Raw genomic sequence first — 24,544 nt, forward strand, 5'->3', positions numbered from 1 at the left:
ACTTATGGATGCAAGAAATGTTCTCTTTCTCAACAAAATTACCCTATTAGATGGGACTAAGACCAAGTTTTTTCCCCCATTATTCATACAGGACATTACAGAGAGTGGAAAGGATCAGAAAGTACGACAAGCCAGGACATGAGTTTGGGTTGTTCAAAGTACATCCACACTATGGGCCTCATTCATGAAACATGACCAGAACAAATTTTTGTGTAAATCATTTGTAAAGCTGATCTGGCATAAAATTTCATGAAAATGTTTGTATTTTCAAACTGTTATTTGGTATGAAAGAAACTTAACCTGCTCCCTACCATGTGCAAATGGTGCGTAAAACATTTGATCGTTCTGTGTTTGTTTAGGCAAACTGATGACACTGCATTTTGATGCACTATGTACCATAATAATATTTCACAAGTTTGTTTGCCCTGTCTTTTTTTAAACTGTTCAACTTTGGGTAAAATGCAACGCTTGTCACTGTCACATTTTTTTACCCAGCCGTCCAATCACAATGGAGGAGGGGTGGGACAAATACTACACCGACTAACCATTCTACTTGTACAACGACTAAAAAACAATGGAGATGTTTGCTGGTTTGCCAAACCTGATAAGGGAGTCCGGAAGATTCCCCAGCGTTCCTGGACACGTAATTTGCTTAGTTGTAATTCATAGACGTGGATTATGCTAATTGTGAATGAGCATGCAAAGTTTCCAAAAATCCTGGAAAATTACCGGAAATATTCCACACCTTTGCATCCCTAATTGGAATTCATTAACATACACACGTTTAACTATCAAGTCTGATGTTTACGAAGCATTTGTGAATCTGGAGGAAAGTTTTCAGGAATGTCAGATTTACGTGCAAATTACCCCGAATTTACTCATATATTTATGAAAGTTTCATGAATGAGGCCCTATGTGTGAGTTTGCTGCCCACAAGGCTATCAGCTCTGACAAAAGAAAGTCTGAGATGGTGGACGAAGGCCAGGTCAGCACATCCAGTAATCTCAATGGCAGCATTCAAAAAACAGTAGACGCAAAATACCCAGATAACCAACTACATCTACCAAGATTCTGAAGTGCACATCCAGAGACTTTTCCCATGAAGCCATGGTAGAGGAGTCATCATATTCATTAATGGCAGAGAAGAATGACATGGCTAATTTCATAGGTCACATGACAATGTCAACATGGCGAATGTTGACATTGCAAGTTCATCAAATGCAGCACAATACGTGAATTTGTATGATGAGAATAGGCTTGTTTGAGATGAACTACACTAGCCTGCCATCACCTGGCAAGATCTGCCGGTTGCAGGTGGGGGTGGAGTACAGACAGCCGTCAAGTCGGACACTTTGTGCTTCCCGTAGTGTGCTTAACCAACGTCATTCATGGTAGACCAATCGATTTTTGCGTTGATTGTAGCTGAAGAAGTGGATGCAATTAAAATAAGAATATATATTTACTAGGTAGCGTATTCTTAATTTTTGTTAATGTTTTGTGCGTTTTGTTTGAATATCAGATATTTCATATCAAGATTGGTTAAATACAGGAAAACACACAACACATGTCGTCCTTGTCATCACAGAATCTGACCAATGAGAATAAAGTGTGTCGTCATCAAGGATTTCGCAGCCGATTCTGAGCAACTGCGGCGCCTGACCTAGGCAGCTGGTCCCGTTTTGCTCTCGCAGTACTTTGATGGCACGTGATTGTAAAGCAGCTGCAGCGCCTATCAAAGCTGGACAAATTTTCTAACCAGAATGCATTGCTTTTGTCAGGTGGCAGCCGATCTTTGCAGCACCACATGAAGTCGAACAAGCCTTATGTCATTGAAAATCCTGCAATTTTTGAGTCAATCACATGAGCCATAAATGTCATTCTGGAGCTTTAGGAAATTTACATCATGACAATTGGCTTCATTGGCTAATGGCCCCACAAGAATACACACAGTCTAAGAACTACTATCCTGGGGTGCATTTTCCAAACCCAACTATGGTCACAAGTTCCATCGTTACCAATAGAGTTCAATAAGACTTGCGACCATAGTTGACTGACGCTGCATTTGGAAAATGCACCCCTGAGCTGGACCAACTGATAATGCCAATTCTTGATTAGGTAATCATGTTATTATATTCCTGTCTTATGTTATATAATCTAATATCACCTGAATGTTGAGTTCACAGGCCTGTTCTGACATGCTGCATCTTTGAATACACCCAGGAAATCATATCTCAGTCCCACAACATGATACATCCTGGTGCAGTGGGTTCAGGTCTGGGCTGTCAACAAAGGGTTGAAGGTCCCCCAAGATGCAATCCTTGAGCTTTCAACACTGTGTCCCTGAGTAAGGCACTCAGGTTACTCCAGTTGGATTGTCCGTAAAATAAGTGTGCTGTAAGTTGCTTTTAGTAAAAGTGTATAGTTGATAACTTTCCCCATTTTATACCATGGTAAAAGTGTCTAGATGAAAACTTCCTCCACAATGGGGTGTGGTTTTTCTGTTGGTATGAAAAGTGAAGCTTTTACACTATTATCTCATGATTTCTCTGGAAATCTAGCCCCACATGCTACTGAAACAGGAACATGCTGAATGGGTTTCAGACAGGAAGTCTTTAGCAGTCCTGATAGATAGGCAGCAGTATAATTACAGAAGCTTGTGGTAAACTCCTTTTTGAGGTAGATTCAAGAATCTGAACTTTATCAAGTGTAAGAGATGCCAGCAGACTTTTAGATGTCCCCGCAGGGCTCTTTCAATGGTCACTTCTTTGAAGACTCCGTGGCATGTCCTTGCATTGCTCTATGTAGAATACCTAAGAGAGTAGTAACAGTATTGAATTTCATTCATTTGTAAATCATCCTGTCAACTTATCAAGGACCAAGTGCTAAGAAACCCTTTCAAGTCCTCCACAGCTTCTTCTGCGGTCCTTTGATATCTCTTTCAGTGCGGCACATTGCTGAATAGGCATCTATTTCGAAAATAGGCAATGAAATAGCAGGCTTTTATTCAATATATGACTGACTACTATTATTTTATAATTGTTAATTTATCAGTAGTTTGAATTTTTAAAATTTTTTATTTCAGTTAACATTTATTTTAATTCAAGTAACAAAAATGTATACATTATATAATATAAACTTTCTATATGCTTTGGCCGTTCATTTACACAATAATGCCATTTTGGGGGCCTGAAAATGCAAACTTTTGAAAATGGGTTTCAAATTGCAAGTTTTTGAAACTGATACCGTTATCGTCTCCGTATAAACTACAACAATGTGAATTTGTGAAAACGGTGACATCATGTGCATGCGCATTAGGCGTTCAGTCTATAGGTGCGTAGTTTCTTTACAAAGTGACATTGCCAACTACTGGCCAGGCAGCAGAATACAGCGTTTTAGTCATTCTTCGCGGATCTGTGTGAACGGGGATCATTTTAGAGTGGTATCATATGCGACAAAAAGCAAAGGAAAAACTTTTCCATTTTTAGTACATCAGTGTCATGTAAACGTACCCTTAGTTTATTTATAATTAATCTGCAACAGGTTTTAAATGGATTACAACACTTCAATTAATAGGACTAGAGGTTTTTTTTTTTTTTTTTTTTGAGCCATGGATTCGCAAATTCTTCAAAACCACCAAACGTTTTCTCAGAACTCGGTCAAAATGTGATTCACAACAATTTTTGAAGTACACTTAAGTGCAGGGACGTGCACAGGGGGGTTGCTCAGGTTGCCCGGGCAACTGCCCATATGCCTTTCTCGACTCACGTTGCCCTTCCGAGGTGGAAAAAAATAAATAAAAAAATCGTACAATGGATGCAGAATTTCACGTAGGCCTAGATAAAAAATAAAAAATAAAAATATAAAAATCGCAAAGCCTCATTCACTTCCATATTCGGGCACCCGTCTTAAAGTGAAAGTCAGTAGGGGAAGGGCAAACTCTGTTTACGTGGCTGCAGCGCTGCACGCGACCGGCACCTGAGCTGAGCCTGCATGAGCGGCACTAGAAGGAGATTGTCGCGGTTGTCGGGAGAGACGACTTAACGTTGTCGGAAAGGTGATTAAGGTTATAATCGTTAACGAAAACGAACGAAAAAACGAAAACTAGGTGGGGAAAAACAACGTCGTTAACTGAAATAAAAATAAAAACGAGGCATTACAAAAAACGATAACTAACCAAAACTGTGATGTGTGTTTGGCAAAACTAACTAAAATAGAATAAAATTATAGATTAAATGTACTTAGTTTTCGTCTTTGTCAATGTCTTTCATAGAGCAAACGTTCAGCTGCATTTCATTTCCCTGCGTCTCTCACTCACGCGTCTCTCTCACATACTTGCGCGCGCACAGCCCCTCCCTCCGTGCACACCGCGCCTCCATGAGAACGAGTGTTGGAAGCAAGTTTGGAAAGGTTGGTATCTCGTGAAAACCTTTACACAATCACACATTAAAAAGTGGTATAAAAATATTTTTAATTCTGAATATAATTTTGTCAGTGTGTTAATGTCGACCCGAGAAGCGAAAGAAAGTTAACTAGACGCAGGTAAAATGCAAGGGTTGTCGATGTCAAAACACTATTTAAGCTGTGATTCAAGTAAGGAATAATTGACGACGGGCCGTTGAATTATTAGAAAAATAATGCACACCTGAGGTCGTGATTCGGTCACGACTCGAAGCGGAGTCAATTATTCCGCTTATACCGCGGTTATTCTCAGTCCTTCATATAGCCCATGAGGTTTTTTTGTTTTTTTTTGTTTTTTTTTGGGGGGGTGCCCTTTTTTTTTTAGGTCAGAGCAACTGCCCCTCAAAATTCCTGTGCACGTCCCTCCTTAAGTGCTCGTCAAAACAAAAAAGTACTTTTTCGTTGTGGGTGTGCTTTTTCCTTGCAGGCATCACAGTAGGTCGCTTTGAATTTTAAGTCATTTGTTCGTCAACAAGACCTGACAAGCTCAATTCAGTCAGTCATGACCCACCCTGCTAATAGAGGCTCAGTTTTTCTTTCAAAACAGGTCACAGCAGTATGTCAGAAAAAGACAGGTAGGGCGTCATGGCAAAAGAACACAAATGGGGCTCTGTTTATCATGAATCTCATCTTCCTGTACTTTGAAATATGGGCAGCTGACAAATTGGTTTCCAACATGATGCAATGAATTTGACTTGGAGGAACACTGCCAAAAAAAAAAAAAAGTTTAGATTCCCAGCTGAGCAAGGTGGACGTTCCCTTTCTGATTTCTTTGATATGGAAATAGATGTAATTCAAGATATATGCTGTGAAAATTTGCTTCTTAAGTAAATGTGTGTTGTTTTAAGGGTGTTTAGATATTTGTACTTGGAAAAAAAAAAAAGAAAAAAAAATACTGGCTGGGCTGTGAATACAACAGCTCCACCACACCTGCAAACAGAAGAGTTCAAACCTTCAACTGCTAATGAATCATTTCCTTTCTGTCACACGGGCAATTTTAACCATATTAAAATTATTACATAATAAATCCACTGCCATCTTCATCATGTTTGCCATGACATTTCTTTGTAGAAACGTTATTTAGAGTTTAAAAGATAAAAAAAAAAAAAAAATGTTTATTAAGTTACAGGAAATATGTGACAGGTAGTATTTATTTATGGCACTAACTACTCAGATAAACACTCTACGCCAATAGTTATTGTCGTAAAACCAAAGTTTCATTAAGGGTAAACTCTTAAAAAATAATCAGAATGGATAATAAAATGTTAGTTCTGGTCAGTTAGTTCTGGTCCTTGAATTTGATTGGTCAAGCGACATTCCAAGACTATAGGAATAATATAATATATATGATATAATAGGCCTGTTCGAACCAGAACTTCAAGGTCACTTTGACAGACACAAAAGAATAGCACTTCTGTTTTTTTTAACATGCAGATTTAATGTCCTGTTGACTGCTTGTTTAGTTTTTATTTCAGAGTTGATTTAGTATTAATTTAGCATTGCATGTATTTGATTCTGTGTTGTTTTAATGTTGAGTGAGTGTTGATTTGCATTGATTCAATGAATGAGCGTTGTTGATTCAGCTTTGATTTGGTAATTCAGATATATTGTTGATTTAATGTTGATTCCCTGAGTGTAAAAGTACAGATAATAAAAAAATATTATATCTGTGTGATGTAGCACAGTATAATACTTTGGAGGTTAGGAATGTAGCAACCCTAAGAATAATGGCTTTCTTATGCCAAATTATACTGCACAGAAACTTCAGTATTGCTTATTGTACACTGTGGTTAAATGCGTCCCCCCTCGAACAATACTTATTTTATGGCTTCTGTAGTCTGCAATATAATGAATGTGTCTGAAATTGTGATTCATAACAGAGCTGTGCATGTCTGTATTAAAACGATCTTTGCTCTGACCTAGTAGACATGTCAAGACATGACTTTGTCGTCTCCCTTTGCTCTGTAATCTGAGATAGCTGAGGGGAAGCTCAGGAGTGGTAATTACTGGGCAAACATCCGCAAGAACAACCCAAACTAGTCAACACTTTGTCCTCACAACACACCTAAGTCTACCATTAGTAACCTACCCTCTCACTTTATTAGCCATGGTTGAGGTACATAATTTTTTATGACACTTTCTATTAAAGGAAAGACAAATACTGGTGAGAAAAGGGGGGGATGGAATCGGGAAATTACAAAATCAGCTTCAAACTCACATCACTTGCAGAAGCACCATGGCTCAACTTGTCAAAACATGTGCACTTCTGCTACACTAGGTCACTACTCCAACAAAGTAGTGGATGCTTTTATCCAGAGAAACTAACAGTGTGATTATTAAATGTTTAGTCTAGTGATTCAGTAGTCAGTTGTCCAACAATCAAGTAGTCCATGAGTTGACAAAGTGAGTTCTACTTCTATGAGGGTTTTAGCTTGCCAGCATACTGTGTTTTAGCATGGTATAAGTACATGCACATAAGCTTCAAAAGATTCATTTCATTCGGAAGCAGAAGTGTAATTTGTCATTTTAAAATTTCATATCAATGTTTTAGTCTGACTGAAATCCTATTAGCAGGGCTGGGACAATATTATCCATGCATCGTGATTTGTACAGAAAATATCAGAATCGATCCAGAATAATTTTTTTGATTTGCGATGCATCGTTGTATTGTCCCATCCCTAAATCTTAGCTGTTTTTTTTTTTTCTTCTGTTTTTTTTTCTTTTTGACTAACAACCATTCATCCTTCTTCCAAACCACTTGTCCTATATAGGGTCACAGGAAAACACCCTGAACAAATGGCTAGTCCATCACATGACGCATACCTATGAACAATTAACAGTCTCCAGTTCCCACCCAGACGAAACCAATAGCAACAAATGGACAACATACAAACTCCACACAGAAAGGTGTCCTGAGTCAGCCAGGACTCAAACTGAGGACATTCTTGCTGCAAGGCAGCAGTGCTACCCATTAAACCACTGTGCAGGACTAAGAGGTCTAGATCCTTGTAACGGAGTGTCTATTTGCACTAAAGCCCAAAGTATACTTCACTTTTTATGCGAATGTGAGGGTCAGCGTACAGTGGCCGTTGCGCGAATTTCGTCATTAGAAGAGTACACCGTCAGATTTTTGTAACTGCGCATACTTTGTACTCTCAGGTCGCACATGCACATTTAATGTTTTTGCAGTAATTAGTTTATCCACAAGGTGGCAATTGTGCCCTGGGGTGTCGAAGAAAAACTGCATAAACAGAACAGAACGGAACGCGTGCAAGCTACAGCAACAATGGAGGCTTAAATGCATAGACAAGAGATTATGTGAAGAGGTTAGAAAGTACACTCAACTCGTGGCGAGAGATTGCTCAAAACTGCGCATGCGTCAAACGCCTATGTACACGTAAGTGTCAAATGAAGTATACTTTGTAAGGCTGTGCATTCGACTGTGTACACTAGCGTATATGTAAAAAAAAACGCAGTATATAGCCTGTCTTGTTTGCAAAGGCTATTTACACTAACTCCACCCACCAGCGTCTGGTTGGGCCACACAAGATTAAAAAAGTTTACACCACTCAATGTAGGCTGTAAGGAGTATGGCGCATGTAAATAGCTTTTGACGCAATCAACCCGAGTTTGAATCCGCCTTTTGCCAAAATCGCTTTTTTCCCTTTTCCTGTCACATATCAGATCGGAAAGGTATTTATTTTCAATAAAAAATGAAGAAAATATTTGAAAAGTGGAAATAAAGTGCCTAACGAGTGTTTAATAATAAAGTATATCGGGTAGGGTTAGAGGTAGGTGTAGGGAGGGCTTTCTTGTCCCAATAAGGCGGCATCCATTTAATAACTTTAATAAATATAATCATTTACACTCTGTTATTATTGCATCCTGTTAATGTCCAACAATACTGAGGTTCAAATAGTATCTGCCACTATTTAATATAAATAGCATCTAACAACTATTTACACTTTATATTATACTTTTTATATTATACTTTATATTACCCTTTCATATACTTTTTATATAGTGTAAATAATAAATCACTATTTTAAATCACTTAGAGCAAATAGCATATCGCTAAGATAATGCTCCTATTGTCATAGTATCTACAGCTATTTGCACTTTGTGTAAATATCCGCTGCCTAATTGTAACTCGGCTTTATCTAGCATATATGCACCCTAATCGGGTTACAAGGCCTTGGCTTTGTGAGTTTCTTAAATCTGACTAGTTGTCCAAAAAACTGAAAAGTTATTTTTGAAATGATGGTACTTTTCAAAGACCCAAATGGCTTACACCATGTAGAAATTCAGCCAGAAGAGTTACCAGACAGTACCCTTTCATAGCATTTACCAAAGCTAGCAACCCTAAATATTGTCTTACCGACTGTCACGAGCAAGTCCCTTCACCAACAATCTTTGAATGGGACACTGTGTACCTAATGTGTACACGCATAGCAACATGAAGAAGACAACACAGACCACCTTGTGGAAAGTCACATTCCAAAGAAGCAAATCTCCAAATGTATGACTACACTGGGAACATTACAGCTGAACAAAGACTCTTTGCAGGCCTTGGAGGCATGCCAAGAGTATCCAGAAACCGCTAACAAAGAAAGGTGTGACAGTAAGAACCCAAGAGGACCACCATCCTTCCGAGGGTCTTGTCTTACATACTGTACTGTCAGAACACCCACGCCCGCTCTACTGTCAATCATGCATGGGTTGCTTCCACCTAAAAGCATCTATTGAGGTTTGACCATTTGATAGACACATATGTCCTCAGGCATCAAATCTTATGTTCATGTATTATAGTCCCAGAAAGCTCATTACACAGCTGTAGGAGGAAGGAATTCTTTTGTGCGATGTGAGTCCAGCACACATGTGACCTAATTAGGCCTTGACTTTTAGGAGCGCTTCCGTCTTCCCCCGCATGTGTGCAAGCACAAAGGTCCAGTGTATGCGCCCACTCACAGATATGTAGCCTGTAGGCCTTGGCACTGTTGCAACTACTGTTGTCCCATCTGAACTTGTCCATCAAGTGTGATGGGTTGACATATGGCTCAATGATCTGAATGATCACCATGAAGACCAAGTTACCAATTAAACATTTATCAAATTTCTCAATGCAAAAATTGTTGGCTAACAGTAAATTATCTTTATGCGTTTCTGTGCCGGATACAGCATAAACTTGATGTTGCAATAACCTTAAATCAAGCAATCATGCATGAGATGTACTAAAATAGAACTTGTCTCCTAACCTATGGCTTTATTTGATGGTGTATTGCTTAAAAGTGGATCGCTGACTCATTTGCTCCCAAAAAACCACACCCAACTTCTGCCTGGAGGCCTTTTCTACATTCATAGTTTCCATGAAAATCTTACCTACATAACTGCAGGTAGGTTGAGGCAGGTCTCATTTCTTCTATTTTCTTTGACCAGATAAGACAGCAGACCATAATTAAGGCACTTTTATTCTACAGGCTTGCAGTTACTCAGGGAAGTTGAGAAAGGAAGGGGGTTTTCCAGACAGTACACACTTTTTACCATGTCCCAACAAGCTGTAGCACTGCCTGCTGTGACAACAAAAAAGGAAAGTCCAACCACAAAAGCATTTGAAGCAGAAAATGAACTTGAACTTGAACTTTTTGCCCAACTCATGCACAAAACTCACCATCACAAAGCAATTGGGGTTTGTGGGTAGTTGATAGGTGATTGCTAGGGTTGCTACCCTGTTAGGTATGATTTTTTGGTCATGAGCTGGTTTAAGCTGGTCAAGTGCTGGTCCTAAGGTGGTCCAAAGCAACTAGCTCCAGCTCAGGACTATCTTAAACCAGCTCATGACCAACTAAGGATCAGCATAAACCAGCTCAAACCAGCTACCATGCTTCAAAACATACCTAACCAGCATATGCTGTATAGGGTGATTGCAAAGTTTATTCCTCATCAAATGTAATACCTAATCAAACGGAGCTTTTCCACTGGGTGGAACGACTTGGCTCGGCTTGCTTACTTTCAGTTTGCTTTTCTATTGCAGTTTAGTACCATTCAAAATGGGTGGAATTATAGTTGCACCGCCTTTACTGCCGTGGATCCACTCCTCGGCTACCAACGAGTCTGCACCCCCTCTACTGACCATGATACAGCCATTTCTTTTGGTTGCGTGCGACGGTCGTTTAAAGCAAGTCGTATAAAAACAGTTGTGCAAACAAATGATACTGCGGTGGCTGTTACTGACTATTTAAATCTAGAGGGTTTGTTGTCTCGTGTTTCAAATCCAATGACGTTGACCAATCAGTAATCTGCAGTGTTTACACATCACATTTAGTATCGGTTTGGCTCGCTTGGAACCTCCACCGAGGTGGTACTATTTAAGCGAGCCACACCGTTCCGTATGGAGCCATCCCATGCAGTTGAAAAGTGCCAAAAAGTGATCTTGTTGTATTATGGTAGTTTAGCAAAAGCATCCACTGAAGTCTATTAAAGATATAGATATTCATACATACTTATAACTAGGTTGCAGACGCACTGTCAACTTTCTCCTGAGTGTTGACAGACTGGCTTTGACTGTTCCAATGTGGCGGATGGCTTACATAGAAACAGCTGCTAATGAAGCATCTATGTATACATACTGTATATATCTATGGTCGCTACTGATAGCATGTTGCTAGGGTGTTACTTCCATGGTATCGCAAAGAAGTTACTAAGGTGTTTGTTGTGGTGCTCTGGTTGGTTGCCAGGGTATTGCATAACAGATGCCAAAATGTTCCAAGACAAACACTGTGCCCGAATACTTTCCTACTATATAGTATGTGAAAAACAGTATGCCAAAAGAGTAGTATTTGCATATACATAGTATATATAGTATTTGACAAACAGTAGGTGAAGATTCCCCAGATGACCTACTACTTCCAGGGAGATTCTTAAGTGTGCATTCAATGGATGCTTTACTATCCCATGAGGCCATGAATGTAGTTGAAGCGATGCAACTGACGCTGGTAGGTCACGTGATAATGACAGCATGGCGGATGTATTATGCCCAGATTACATTTATACCACACACATTCACACTATATAGAATGTACGGTCACAAAGTAAGTTCAAATTTAAATGTAGTACCTACTCAGACAGTATATGATTTCTGATGCACTGCAAGTGTCCAGGGCAGGATTTAAGAATGAAATTAGAGACCAAGCACTGAAGGTGCTATAGCCCCTATTGTAATTGTTAGTTTTCTTATTATGGGCCAAGCCCCGAAGGGGCTGTAGCCCCTATTGTATCCGTTAGTATTCTCTTATTATTGGGGGCCAAGCCCCTATTCTATTAATCAGTTTGCTTTATTATTATTATTATTCTTCCTCCCCAATAGGAGTCTATGGCAGCCCTATCAACGGAACATAAGAAATGGAACATAGGAAAATTATGAAATCATTGAGTCTCTTTACTTTTTTGCTATTCATCCTTCAAATCTTCTCCAGTTGTTATGAAAATTGGCTCAGATGATATTTGGCCTGAGCTGCACAGAAATGACTGAACAGATTTTTTTTTTTTTTTTTTTTAATTCTTCTTTGTTCACAAGTTGCGATGTCGCGGACTTAACTAAGTTGACTCAAAATTGGTTCATAGGCTGTATTTCAGCCAAACTTTGAGCAATTGAAAAGAAAATTGGTACGCTTCATCAGAACCATGATCTGAGGGTCCATGGCAAATTTGGGAACAGCACCATATACAGGTCATGAGATCTAAAAAAAATAGCTATTTTTGCTTTTGTTTGTCAGAAATTCATGATCTTGGTGTCTATGGATACCTTTTGTCATGCCAAATTGGGGATACCAATTTTGCCGGGATTGGATGAACCATCGGGCCACCATTTTGAATTTTGTCTTAAATTGCAATATCTGGTAACACTTTACCAAGGTTCATTAGTTAAACATTAATGTATTAACTAACATGAACTAACCACGAGCAATACATTTGTTACTGTATTTACTAATCATCGTTAACGTTAGTTAATGAAAATAGAGTTGTTCATTGTTTGTTCATGTTAGTTCACAGTGCATTAACTAATGTTAACAAGATTTTAATAATGCATTAGTAAATGTTGAAATTAACATTAACAAATATAAATAAAAGCTGTAGAAGTGCAGTTCATTATTAGTTTGTGTTAACTAATGTAGTTAACTAATGTTAACTAATGAAACTTATTGTAAAGTGTTACCCATTATCTTTTAAACGATTTGACATATTGGCACAAAATTTGGTAAGTATCATCATCAGCATATCCTGAATGATGATTCACTGCGCCACCTAGTGTTTCAGAGATATACGTTTTTTTTTTGCAAAAACACAACTTTTGAAAACATAGTTCAAAATTTGTTTTGAATAATGTTTTGAGTAATTTGTCATTTTCCAACAATGTGACTGTCCGCCATATTGATGCAAATGAAAAAGTTTTTTTCGCTACTCCTACAAATTTTGCCCAATTTTGTCCAAAATCGGCTCGCTTTGGACCAAGTTGCACAGAAATGACTGAATGTTTTTTTTTTTATTCACTACCATTCTTGACAAATATCTCTCAAAATTTGACCTTGCCTATGTTTGTTGTCTTATGCTTGTTAGCTTAGCATGCTAACTAGTTGCCATTCTTTCTAATGTGGCTCTTCACGTGGTCTCGGAATTATCGTAAATACGAGTTTCCTAGGTAAAAATTGCACACGAACAGCCTCCAATTTCGAAAGTTGAATGCAATGAGCTCGTAACCACTTAAGACTTAAGAAATGGGAATTATCAAATTTCCGATAGCACGTGAAGGCAGCATAAGCTACATTAGCATTAAGTTAGCTTAACATGGTAATCTGGATAAAATATTAAGTAATCCTTTTGTAGAAATATGTTCTTCTCATCTATTTTTTAAGATTGTTCTTAAGACAAAACTGAAGAAATATCTTCTTAAAAATCATCTTAAAGTTTGAATAACCTCCAACTTATCTTACATTGGGTAGAAAATGCATATTACTATTACTATTGAGTATATGAATCTAAATGTGTTCCTTATTGTATATGTGAATCTTTCAAAGATGACAAAGCAGCATGTCGAAATGTAAAACTTTACTGTGGTGCTGTAATTGCAACAATCATTAACAAACAGTGAGCCATTCACTTCATTCAGGCAAGATAACATTGTACTGATTGCTCTGTAAAAAAGGAAAAAGTAAATGAAAAATGATTTTTAAATTTCAATGGGTTGAACTATGGCTCAAGGGCACAAGCATCATTCAAGCACAAATTTCCTATATGAATCCTGCATTGGAAGTTTTGTACTTTGACCTTAACAGTTCCCCACTAAGGACTCACTCAAACTTTACAACACAACAAAAAACTCAAGTAATTTGATGCTCGACTGTACTTGCTCCCAGAAAACCTGAATGAACATGTTCTTAAAAACAGTATGATTATATATAAAACAAATCAAGTGAAATGATCAAATAAATACATTCTCAAGTGTTTCAAACAAATATGTACACTTTTGATTACCCAGTCATGCCTTCGCTGTCGAACGTATCGCACTTCATCGGAGCGACATCAATGAACTGGAACTTCCCAGAAGGCCTCACGTGTCTCTGTTGTGACCGACCTACCCAATGCCTAACAAACAGTCATGAATATGAATATCTCAGTCTTATGGCTGATTGTTCGTTCTGTTATCATAGTGCTACCGCCAATTCTGTTAACTTCATCTAAATCTACTCTACGCATTTGGTGTCAGAGCATTGTTTTCCTTTGTGTAGTGTACAATCAAGTTTGTAAACAATGTACTCTTCTTTGTATTGTTCTATACAGAAACACTGTTTTGGTAAAATAATAAAATGAGCAAATTTGTGTGGTTGAAAGCATAAAGAATTGCACTGGCGGACTTCACTGACTTTTCGGTTCTTTTTTTCCCCTTTTTTTTGGCATCAGTATTAAGGCCCGGTGTATAAATGGAAGAGGATTTTGTGAGTTACGCACACGCAGACACAAACCCATTCAACTGCATTCAAATGACACAAATAGATGACCAATATTGCAGAGAAACGGAAGTACGTAGGGAAGAGGGAACACATCAATTAACAAGAGTGGCAGTACAGCATTTTACATCCACTCTGAAATGATTATCTGTCATATGAATTAAAATAAGAGTCTCTTTCTCTCTAGTTGAAGTGCTTAGTGCTTGATGGTGGGCTACGGTTGGTAGCAACATCATGGTGGGGCATTCAAGGGGCTGTGTGACGGTGATCGTTTGGCTGTGTTTATTGCTAGGCAACAATTGCTAGGCGATGGTCGTTAGGTGACGGCATCTCAAGTGAAGACGTAGTTGATGAGCAGCTGAAAGAGCAACAGCATGCACAGGATGAGACAGTGGCGACCGCTCAAGGACTTGCTCTCCTCCGACGTCTTGTGTCGCGCTATCTGACGACCCAGTGCACTCAGGTTTCTGAAGACATAATTGAGATACAGTCAGTGTAATACATATACAATATAGCAGAGCAACTTGAAATACTGAATACAGTATTTCAAAGGGTGTACTTGCCTCTGTATGTCTTGCTGTGTTTTCTGTATAGCTGCTACTGAGGCCTCTATGAGGGCGATGTCCTTCACTTCTTTAGTGCATCTTGCACACTCTCTCATAAAGCCTGATGAAGTCAAAATGAGACATGTAAAACAATCTGAAGTCTTGAATTCTTTATTTTACAATAAATATTCATTTCTTTAGTGTTTTTAATAAGTATTTATTTTTGTTTTATTTGAAATAGTTTCTTTGTTTTATAATAAATATATATATTTTTTTAAATATTTTTTGTTTTATAATAAATGTTTTGATTCAAATATTTTTGTTTTATAATATTTATTTTTGTTTAATAAATAATATATTCATAATTAAATATCTTTTATCTCCATATATATTTTATTTTATAAGAACTATTCATTTTTTTATTTTATTATTTTATTTTACTTTTTTAATAAATATTTTCTGTTTTATAATAAATTATGTTTCATATATATTTGGGGTTTTACAATATTTATTTTTGTTTAATATAATTATATATTCATAATTCAATATTTTCTATTTCTAAATATATATATTTTATAACATATTTATTTTGGTTTTATAAAAATATTTTCTTTGTTTTATATTTATTTTTTGTTTAGTATAATTATAATTATTTTGTTTTATTTTATTATTTTTTATTTAGCTTTTTAATAAATATTTTTTGTTTTATAATAAATTATGTTTCGTATATATTTTTTGTTTTACAAGATTTATTTTATAATAAATATTTATTTTAGTTTTTTAATACTTTTTGTTTTATAATAAATGTTTCATATATTTTTGTTTTATAGTATTTAATTTTTAAAATATATATATTCATAATTAAATATTTTTATTTCCATATTATAATAAATAGTTTTGTTTTATTAGAAATATTTTCTTTGTTTTATAATATTTATTTTTTATTTTATCATTTCTAAATAATAAATTGTTTAATAAATTATTATTTAGAAATAATACAATAAGAATAATAATAAAATAAAATAAATGAAATAATACATTATGTTTCATATGTTTGATATTTATTTTTGTTTAATATAATTATATATTCATAATTCAATATTTTCTATTTCTATATATATATATACATTTATTTTATAACAAATATTTATTTTTGTCTTATAATAAATATTTTTTTTGTTTTATAATTGTATTTTTTAATATAATTATATATTCATAATATATTTATTTTTGTTTAAAATATTTTCTTTGTTTTATAATAAAACTTTATATTAAAAAATATTTATAATAATAATAATAATAATAATAATAATAAATGTGTTATTGGTAATGGATTTGTTTAATTATTTGTTTTATATTTGTTTTGTTTTGTAATATTTTTTTGTTCAGTATAATTATATATTAATAATTAAATATTAAATGTTTGGGATATATATTTTTATTTTATAATAGTTTTACATTATAATATATGTTTGTATTTTATAATATATTTCATTTCATAATAAATATTCTTTTCATTTTATAATACATATATTGTTTGAATTTTTTTCATTTATGTTTTTTAATTATATATATATATATATATATATATATATATATATATATATATATATATACATATATATTACATATATTACATATACATATATATATATTTTTTTTTTATACAGATTTTTACATTGTGTAATCAGCCGACGATTACTTAATTCCTCTAAAAAATTCCCAAGCTGTTTGGATTTAATCAGTTCTGTTTTACTTCATGTTCTTATGATCTCTTTTGTTGTTGTTTACTTAAATGGTCAAATTGTGTATAAATATTCTTTTATGAATTTTTATACAGGTATTTAAAAGTTGTGTCCAAATTATATTTGTAAGTGCAACAGCAAAAAAAGTCAAATTTTAGTCCTTTATAGCCTAGAGGATCTGAGAAACTATTTCAAAATCTGATTGGATAAGTTATCTTTGAAGTCTAATAGTCAACAGTCAGGCTCACAAACTATTTTAATTGCCGGAAGAACTCTTCATTCACCTCTTAACCATCACAATACATTCACTTCTATTTGCGTATGGTGTGTGTAAGTCTAACGGGACTATGACTTGCCTTCATTGTCGGATGACTCATGATTGGGTTCTGGTGTGGTACTGCTGCTCTCCGTGTTCTGACTGCAGCTGGACGGCTGGCTGCTTGACTTCCTGTGCTTGCCATTCACACGCAGCTGAGAAACACACATCTGTCAAGTCAAACACACCCTAAAGGGGCATCGGCTCACCCAAAGGAGCCCAAGAAGAATCCTTCTATAGAAAATACTAGGAAACTGTGACTCACCTTCTGCTGTCCAGCCCAGTTCTGGCTGTAGGAGAAACTGCTGCGTTGGCGTTGGGATTTCTCTTTTGTCTGGATGATGCCGTCTTTCTCAAACTGTACCAGACAGCGGTCCGGATCCCACGGCTTAGTGCTGAGAAAGAAATTGTGACGAGGAGATTAATAGTTATTGAAATGCTGCCAAATTTTGGGATTTGTAACCAATGGAAATTAGGGAATCAGTTAATTTTGCTTTAAATCACATTATTTTTCTGTAGCGTTCATATACAAAGTGGCTCATTGTAAACATACTCCGCATATTTGTAGTGCCACTCATTAGCGTCGGTATTGAGAGTGAAGAGACGTGGGCTCCAGGGTCGCTCGCCCCTCTCTCTGGCTTCCTGACGCTGAGCCTCTTCCAGCACAAATTTCTCCTGGGTGGCACTGTTCTGGTCTTTATCTGTAATCGCTCTGGTCACATGCTGCCACAGCCTGCAGGAAAACACACCAACAATTTTCCACTATAAGCTTAACATCTTATAAAAGCCATTATTGTTTAGTCACTAGTCACAACACATTTTCCACAGCGCTTTGATGTGGTATAATATAAACCAGGAAGTAGAGGTCATTTTGAATGACACATATTTTTTGGTGATTTAGAGGTCAAGACTGAATAGGTTTGTAGTTTTCATTTGGCTGGTTAGAATTAGCTGTTAGCCCCTGCTGGTAGATGCAGTAACTACATCATCTGGTCCAAAAAAACCATCTTTCTCCATTGACAGCCATGTAAATGACAACATTTTTGCAAGCAAAATATAAATGGCTAATATATAATTTCATAAATGTACATGTTTTACCTGAGCTTGAAAATCTAATTTAATTTAATCTGAATTTTCAGCATCATTACTCTAGACTTCAGTTACATGATCCTTCAGAAATTATTCTAATATGCTGGTTTGCTGCTTAAGAAACATTTATTATTATGAAAACATTTTTTTTCAGGATTCTTTGATAATTTTTTATAGGAACTTCAAAAGAACAGTGTTTATCTGAAATAGAAAGCTTTTGTAACATTATAAATGTGAATTATTATTATTATATTTAATATTTATAAAATATAAATATATTTAATAGCTATATAAAATTATAGTTTTTTTTTATTAATATATGCTAATATACATTAAAAATAAAAATAAATAAAACAAAAAATGGATGGTAAATCACAAATAAAATTGCATATAGATAATCCATTTTGTAGCATTCTTTGTCCCTGTTGTCTTTAGCCTTTTTGTTCACGAATTTGTGTTTCTGTACCTCTGAGACTCGAACGCCTCCTGCTGGTCCATCAGCACCACCTGTCTCTTCAGCCTCTGTCTGCGTATGTCTGGACTGGGGTTCCACAGCACCTCCTGGTGGCCCGTCTTCTTCTCAGTCAGGTGCACTTTACTATCCTGGGGAAAGATTTGGATTTCAAACACGCCTGTGAGATAATGTGTTGCCAGCCATTGTGATAAGCAGCCTGTGCGCTTGCCTCAATTTCACCCTGGGGATCAATAAAGTTGTGTTATTGAAGAGACACCTGAAGAATTAAGTTCGCCACATCTTCCTGTAAGTTACTGATGAAACAAGCCAAAAATAGTTCTTATTTAAAGGGGTCATGACATGAGTAATCATATTTGCCTTGATCTTTTCTTTTGACATATAAGAGGTCCTTGTACCATTAAACACACTGCAAGTTTCCTAGCTTAAAATGTCCTACTAATTATAAAGCATTTATTTAATCAAGCTCCAGAAAATGGCTCATTTTGATCTGTGATGTCACACTGGTAAATACTTTTGCATATGTCGAATATTTACATCATCACACCATAGGCCCCGCCCACTGGCATTCAGTTGCTTAACGGCTGACATTTACCTACAATGCCAGTAGCATAAAAAGAAAATAGAACTCACTATATAATATAATTACTGACATTGTCTACAGTGATCACAGTATACAGATGCACGTTCAGTTTCTTTCATACTCCATGAGCTTGAGTCTGTCAACAACAGGACAAATGTTGTGAATACAGAGTCGGTGTTCTGACGTAGAACACGGAAGCTCTGCACTGTGTTTGCTACATCAACTAATGACAGGGGACAAGGAAAAATTGTTGAACAAAGTCGTTATTTTTGTTTAAAATGGTGCGTAAGTGTGCATGTCACGGATGTCCTAATCGCCAAAAACAATGACGTAAAAGTGCATTACCAATGCCGACAGATGAAAGGATTCAATGGAATCAATTCAATAGAATCAATTCAATGGAATCAATTCAATGGAATCAATTCAATGTAAAGGATTCCGGAAGAGGATACAATGCTGAATAAAGTCGTAGTTTTTGTTATTTTTGGACCAAAATGTATTTTCGATGCTTCAAAAACTTCTAACTAACCCACTGATGTCACATGGACTACTTTGATGATATTTTTATTACCTTTCTGGACATGGATAGTATACCGTACATACATTTTCAATGGAGGGACAGAAAGCTCTCGGACTAAATCTAAAATATCTTAAACTGTGTTCCGAAGATGAACGGAGGCCTTACGGGTTTGGAACGACATGAGGGTGAGTCATTAATGACATAATTTTCATTTTTGGGTGAACTAACCCTTTAAGGTTGAACCACTGTAGTCACGTTGACTATTTTAACAATGTCTTCACTACTTCTCTGGACCTTGAATGTGGTAATTTCGTTGCTTTCTAAGTGAGATAAAAAAACCTGTCAGATTTCATCAAAAATATCTTAATTTGTGTTCTGAAGATGAAAGATGATGTCTTATGGGTTTGAAGGTCTTACGACATGAAGGTGAGTAATTAATGACATAATTTATATTTTTGGGTGAACTAACCCTTTAACAGTGGGTCCTTGTGGTAATTACAGTCAAGCAGTACATCCAAACGGTCGCCTATCATCCATCGACCTCAAATATGGCTTATCATTTGAAACATGTAAGTAGTAGCAACTTTACATGGCTGCTCGCTTTAACATTAACCTAGATAAATGTGCGCCATTATATATCCAATGCTCCTGCGGAGTGTTGAAGGCAGCTAAAGTATTGCAAGCTTTGGAGGCAACGGCGCGATCACTTGCATTTTTTTAAATAAAGTGAAGTAAAATACAATATAAATAAAATACGTATATGTATAAAATACATAATTTTTTGTCATACATCATTCAGAACTACTTTTATTTGTGTAAACTCACAATAACAACAAAATGTTGTGCCTTTCTAAAATAATGACAACAAACAGGATGCGCTTTCTGCCATCTCGGTCTCCCTGAACAGTCCCATAAATGAACCGAAACTCAGCGTATAGGTTACTTGCCTCACAGACATGAGAAATATATCTAGAGAAAGCTGAAAATGTCTACTTTTAAACAAACCAATTTGAAAAGAAAGCAAATACTCTCTGATTATGTAATCCATATGAAAGTTGCATTTCTCTCTATAGGCGTGTCCACTATAGCTACTGTGGAGATGACAAGTCAGCATTGTCAATTTCATCTTTGCAGCTGGCACTGACTCAGAAAACACTAGTTTATTAATAAACAATTCTTAAAATGTTATTTTATAATAATAAACTTCGATAAATGAGCTATTTTTTTCCGACATATTCATAATCATTACTTTTGCCAATGCTTTGCGGCAAGCTTCATGAGTACGCTTGAGCGCGAGGGATATTCCACCCCCCAGTATATTTAAGTAATTAAATTAATATAAACGTGAGACTAATCGACTAATGGCTTAAATGAACGACTGCTATTCGACTAGAAAAGTCTTTAGTTGGGGGCAGCCCTAAATCTGTAAATGACGGTTTTCCACATTATATATAATATATATATATATATATATTGTGCAAAAAACTTTATTAACATTAAAGTGAACCTCAAGGAACATTCAAATATTTAAAAAAATCCATGCCATGACCCCTTTAAAATGTACAAACCCAATTCCAAAAAAGTTGGGACACTGTACAAATTGTGAATAAAAAAGGAATGCAATAATTTACAAATCTCATAAACTTATATTTTATTCACAGTAGAATATAGATAACATATCAAATGTTGAAAGTGAGACATTTTGAAATGTCATGCCAAATATTGGCTCATTTTGGATTTCATGAGAGCTACACATTCCAAAAAAGTTGTGACAGGTAGCAATAAGAGGCCGGAAAAGTTAAGTGTACATATAAGGAACAGCTGGAGGACCAATTTGCAACTTATTAGATCAATTGGCAACATGATTGGATATAAAAAGAGCCTCTCAGAGTGGCAGTGTCTCTCAGAAGTCAAGATGGGCAGAGGATCACCAATTCCCCCAATGCTGCGGCGAAACATAGTGGTTAATAGCAATATCAGAAAGGAGTTTCTCAGAGAAAAATTGCAAAGAGTTTGAAGTTATTATCATCTACAGTGCATAATATCATCCAAAGATTCAGAGAATCTGGAACAATCTCTGTTCGTAAGGGTCAAGGCCGGAAAACCATACTGGATGCCCGTGATCTTCGGGCCTTAGACGGCACTGCATCACATACAGGAATACTACTGTAATGGAAATCACAACATGGACTCAGGAATACTTCCAGAAAACATCGTCAGTGAATACAATCCACCGTGCCATTCGCCATTGCCGGCTAAAACTCTATAGGTCAAAAAAGAAGCCATATCTAAACATGATCCAGAAACACAGGCGTTTTCTCTGGGCCAAGGCTCATTTAAAATGGACTGTGGCAAAGTGGAAAACTGTTCTGTGGTGATGCGACAAAGAAGACCTAAGACAGTTGAGCAACTAGAAGCCTGTATTAGACAAGAATGGGACAACATTCCTATTCCTAAACTTGAGCAACTTGTCTCCTCAGTCCCCAGACGTTTGCAGACTGTTATAAAAAGAAGAGGGGATGCCACACAGTGGTAAACATGGCCTTGTCCCAACTTTTTTGAGATGTGTTGATGCCATGAAATTTAAAATCAACAAATTTTTCCCTTAAAATGACACATTTTCTCAGTTTAAACATTTGATATGTCATCTATGTTGTATTCTGAATAAAATATTGAAATTTGAAACTTCCACATCATTGCATTCTGTTTTTATTCACAATTTGTACAGTGTCCCAACTTTTTTGGAATTGGGTTTGTATTATTTAAAAAATTATGAAATAATATCTTATTTTATTTTTATTTTAGAATAAAATGTTATTTTATATTTTATTAAAAAAAAATATTTTGGTATTTTTGAGGAAATGTTGTGGACTGTTCTGAAAATACTCTTACCCAGTGCCCATCTACTGTAGCCAGAACGTCTTCCCCCATACGTATCTTTCCAGAAATCTGGTTAACGTTGCAAGAGCTGCCAAGAAAAGGCTGGTACAGAGAAAAAGTTGTAAGATTATGATTAAAAAAAATAAATGAGCTGGCATTGGCTAGGTTTGGAACTCCATAATACCTTCAATTTGAATTCAAGTTCTGTATAACATTGTGTTTTTTCACACTCAATTGTGATTTTCCCGCCAAGCTCCAAAGTCATTGTACCATACAGAATACCTGTAAGAAAGTCACAATTTCTGTTTATTAATGTTTCATGAAAACATTAACGTTGACAGTTTTCTCATTATTTACTCACCTTAATTTCATTCCAAGAAATAACTGAAATACTATAATATGGTTTTGGAATAAAATGATGGTGAGTAAAGAATGATAAAAGTATTACATTGATGATAACAAATAATTATTCATAGGTGTACTATTCCTTTAAGACATAATTCAGCATGGTTTAATTATGAAATTTAGATTTCAGATTGAAGTCCATCACCTTTACAGTGAGCGTACGGCATTGTGATGATATACTCTTCATCTCGGGGCAAAAGCAAGAGCCTGGCCTTTCCATCTAGTATCGCAGACAGCGAGTTCCCTTTAAGAAATGACACTGAGGTTATAACCAGCATCGCAAAGGTTGTGTATTAAAACCACTGTATGTCTGCATTTGAACTGCAGCATGAAATTTACATACCATAAAATTTGGATTTGGCCAGAATGCTTCCACTAATGCAGAATCCATCTTTCTTATTGCTGATGTAGAAGGCTGAAACAGGAGGGTGATGAGAAACCTGAAAGTACAAAAGTCAACTGCTTATCAGATGGTTTCCATTGCAGAGATTGTTGTCATGTTTACAATGTTTGCACAAGACAATCGTCCTAGCAGAGTAACACCATTCTCTACATTAAGATTTACTAACAGAAAGTGTCCAGAAACTTGTTTTAATATCAGTATATTGGTTTAAAATGGCACTGGGTTTGATACTTTGTATTCAAAGGGATAGTTCACCCAAAAATGAAAATTCTGTGATAATTTAATGGTCAAACCTGTAAGATTTTCGTTCATCTTCAAAACACAAATGAAGATATTTTTAATGAAACCTGAGAGATTTCTGTCCCTCCATAGACAGCCTACAGAACTACCACTTTGATGCTTCAAAATGTTCATATAGAGATATTTGACATTGCATTAAAAGGTTAGTTCACTCCAAAAAAAAACAAAAAAAAAAAAAACCGTCAGATTACTTGCTCTCATGTTGTTCCAAACCCGTAAGACTTTCGTTCATCTTCGAAGCACAAATGAAGATATTTTTGATTAAATCTATGAGATTTTTGTCCCTCCACTGACAGTCCACGCAACTACCACTTTGATGCTTCAAAAAGTTCATAAAGAGATTGTAAAACTAATCCATATGAATTGAGTGGTTTAGTCCAAATTTTATGAACAGACAATCACTTTATATGATAAACGGATTTAATTTAGGTTTTTATTCACATAGAAAACATTCATCAACTCACACATCAGTTGTGGTAAACGGAAGCTCAAGCATGTTTTGCTTGACGTGCAGGAACCAATGAGGTTCATTCTCGTGTTACGCAGCACATTTGAGCTTCTGCAAGAACCAATGTGGTTTGTTCTCGTGCGTCAACCAAGTACGGTTGAGCTTCTGTTTATGTTCGCTGATCAATGTTTATATGTGAATAAAAGCTTTAATTCAATTTGTTTATCATATAAAGCAATAGAGTCTCTTCAGAAAATTTTAACTAAACCACTCAATACATATGGATTAGTTTTACGATCTCTTTATGAACTTTTTGAAGCATCAAAGTGGTAGTTGCGTGGACTGTCAATGGAGGGACAAAAATCTCTTAGATTTAATC

At 35.9% G+C, this 24,544-nt stretch overlaps 1 protein-coding gene across 4 annotated transcripts in view; it reads right to left on the reverse strand.

Moving 5' to 3' along the window:
• Positions 1 to 13,545: 13,545 nt before the first annotated feature.
• Positions 13,546 to 24,544, reverse strand: part of osbpl5 (oxysterol binding protein-like 5) — a 65,856-nt gene continuing 54,857 nt past the window's right edge. For all 4 annotated transcript variants that reach the window (XM_048157653.1, XM_048157652.1, XM_048157654.1 and 1 more), the window contains 10 exons: positions 23,358 to 23,454; positions 23,160 to 23,258; positions 22,794 to 22,891; positions 22,622 to 22,711; positions 18,621 to 18,757; positions 17,619 to 17,798; positions 17,331 to 17,460; positions 17,106 to 17,220; positions 15,023 to 15,125; positions 13,546 to 14,926 (listed from right to left, as the gene is read on the reverse strand). In XM_048157653.1, the coding sequence (XP_048013610.1) occupies positions 14,791 to 14,926; positions 15,023 to 15,125; positions 17,106 to 17,220; positions 17,331 to 17,460; positions 17,619 to 17,798; positions 18,621 to 18,757; positions 22,622 to 22,711; positions 22,794 to 22,891; positions 23,160 to 23,258; positions 23,358 to 23,454 (1,185 nt within the window). In that variant the 3' untranslated portion in view covers positions 13,546 to 14,790. The remainder of the gene's footprint in view (positions 14,927 to 15,022; positions 15,126 to 17,105; positions 17,221 to 17,330; positions 17,461 to 17,618; positions 17,799 to 18,620; positions 18,758 to 22,621; positions 22,712 to 22,793; positions 22,892 to 23,159; positions 23,259 to 23,357; positions 23,455 to 24,544) is intronic.

Source organism: Megalobrama amblycephala, linkage group LG15 (assembly GCF_018812025.1).
Source record: "Megalobrama amblycephala isolate DHTTF-2021 linkage group LG15, ASM1881202v1, whole genome shotgun sequence".
NCBI classification, from domain to species: Eukaryota; Metazoa; Chordata; class Actinopteri; order Cypriniformes; family Xenocyprididae; genus Megalobrama; species Megalobrama amblycephala.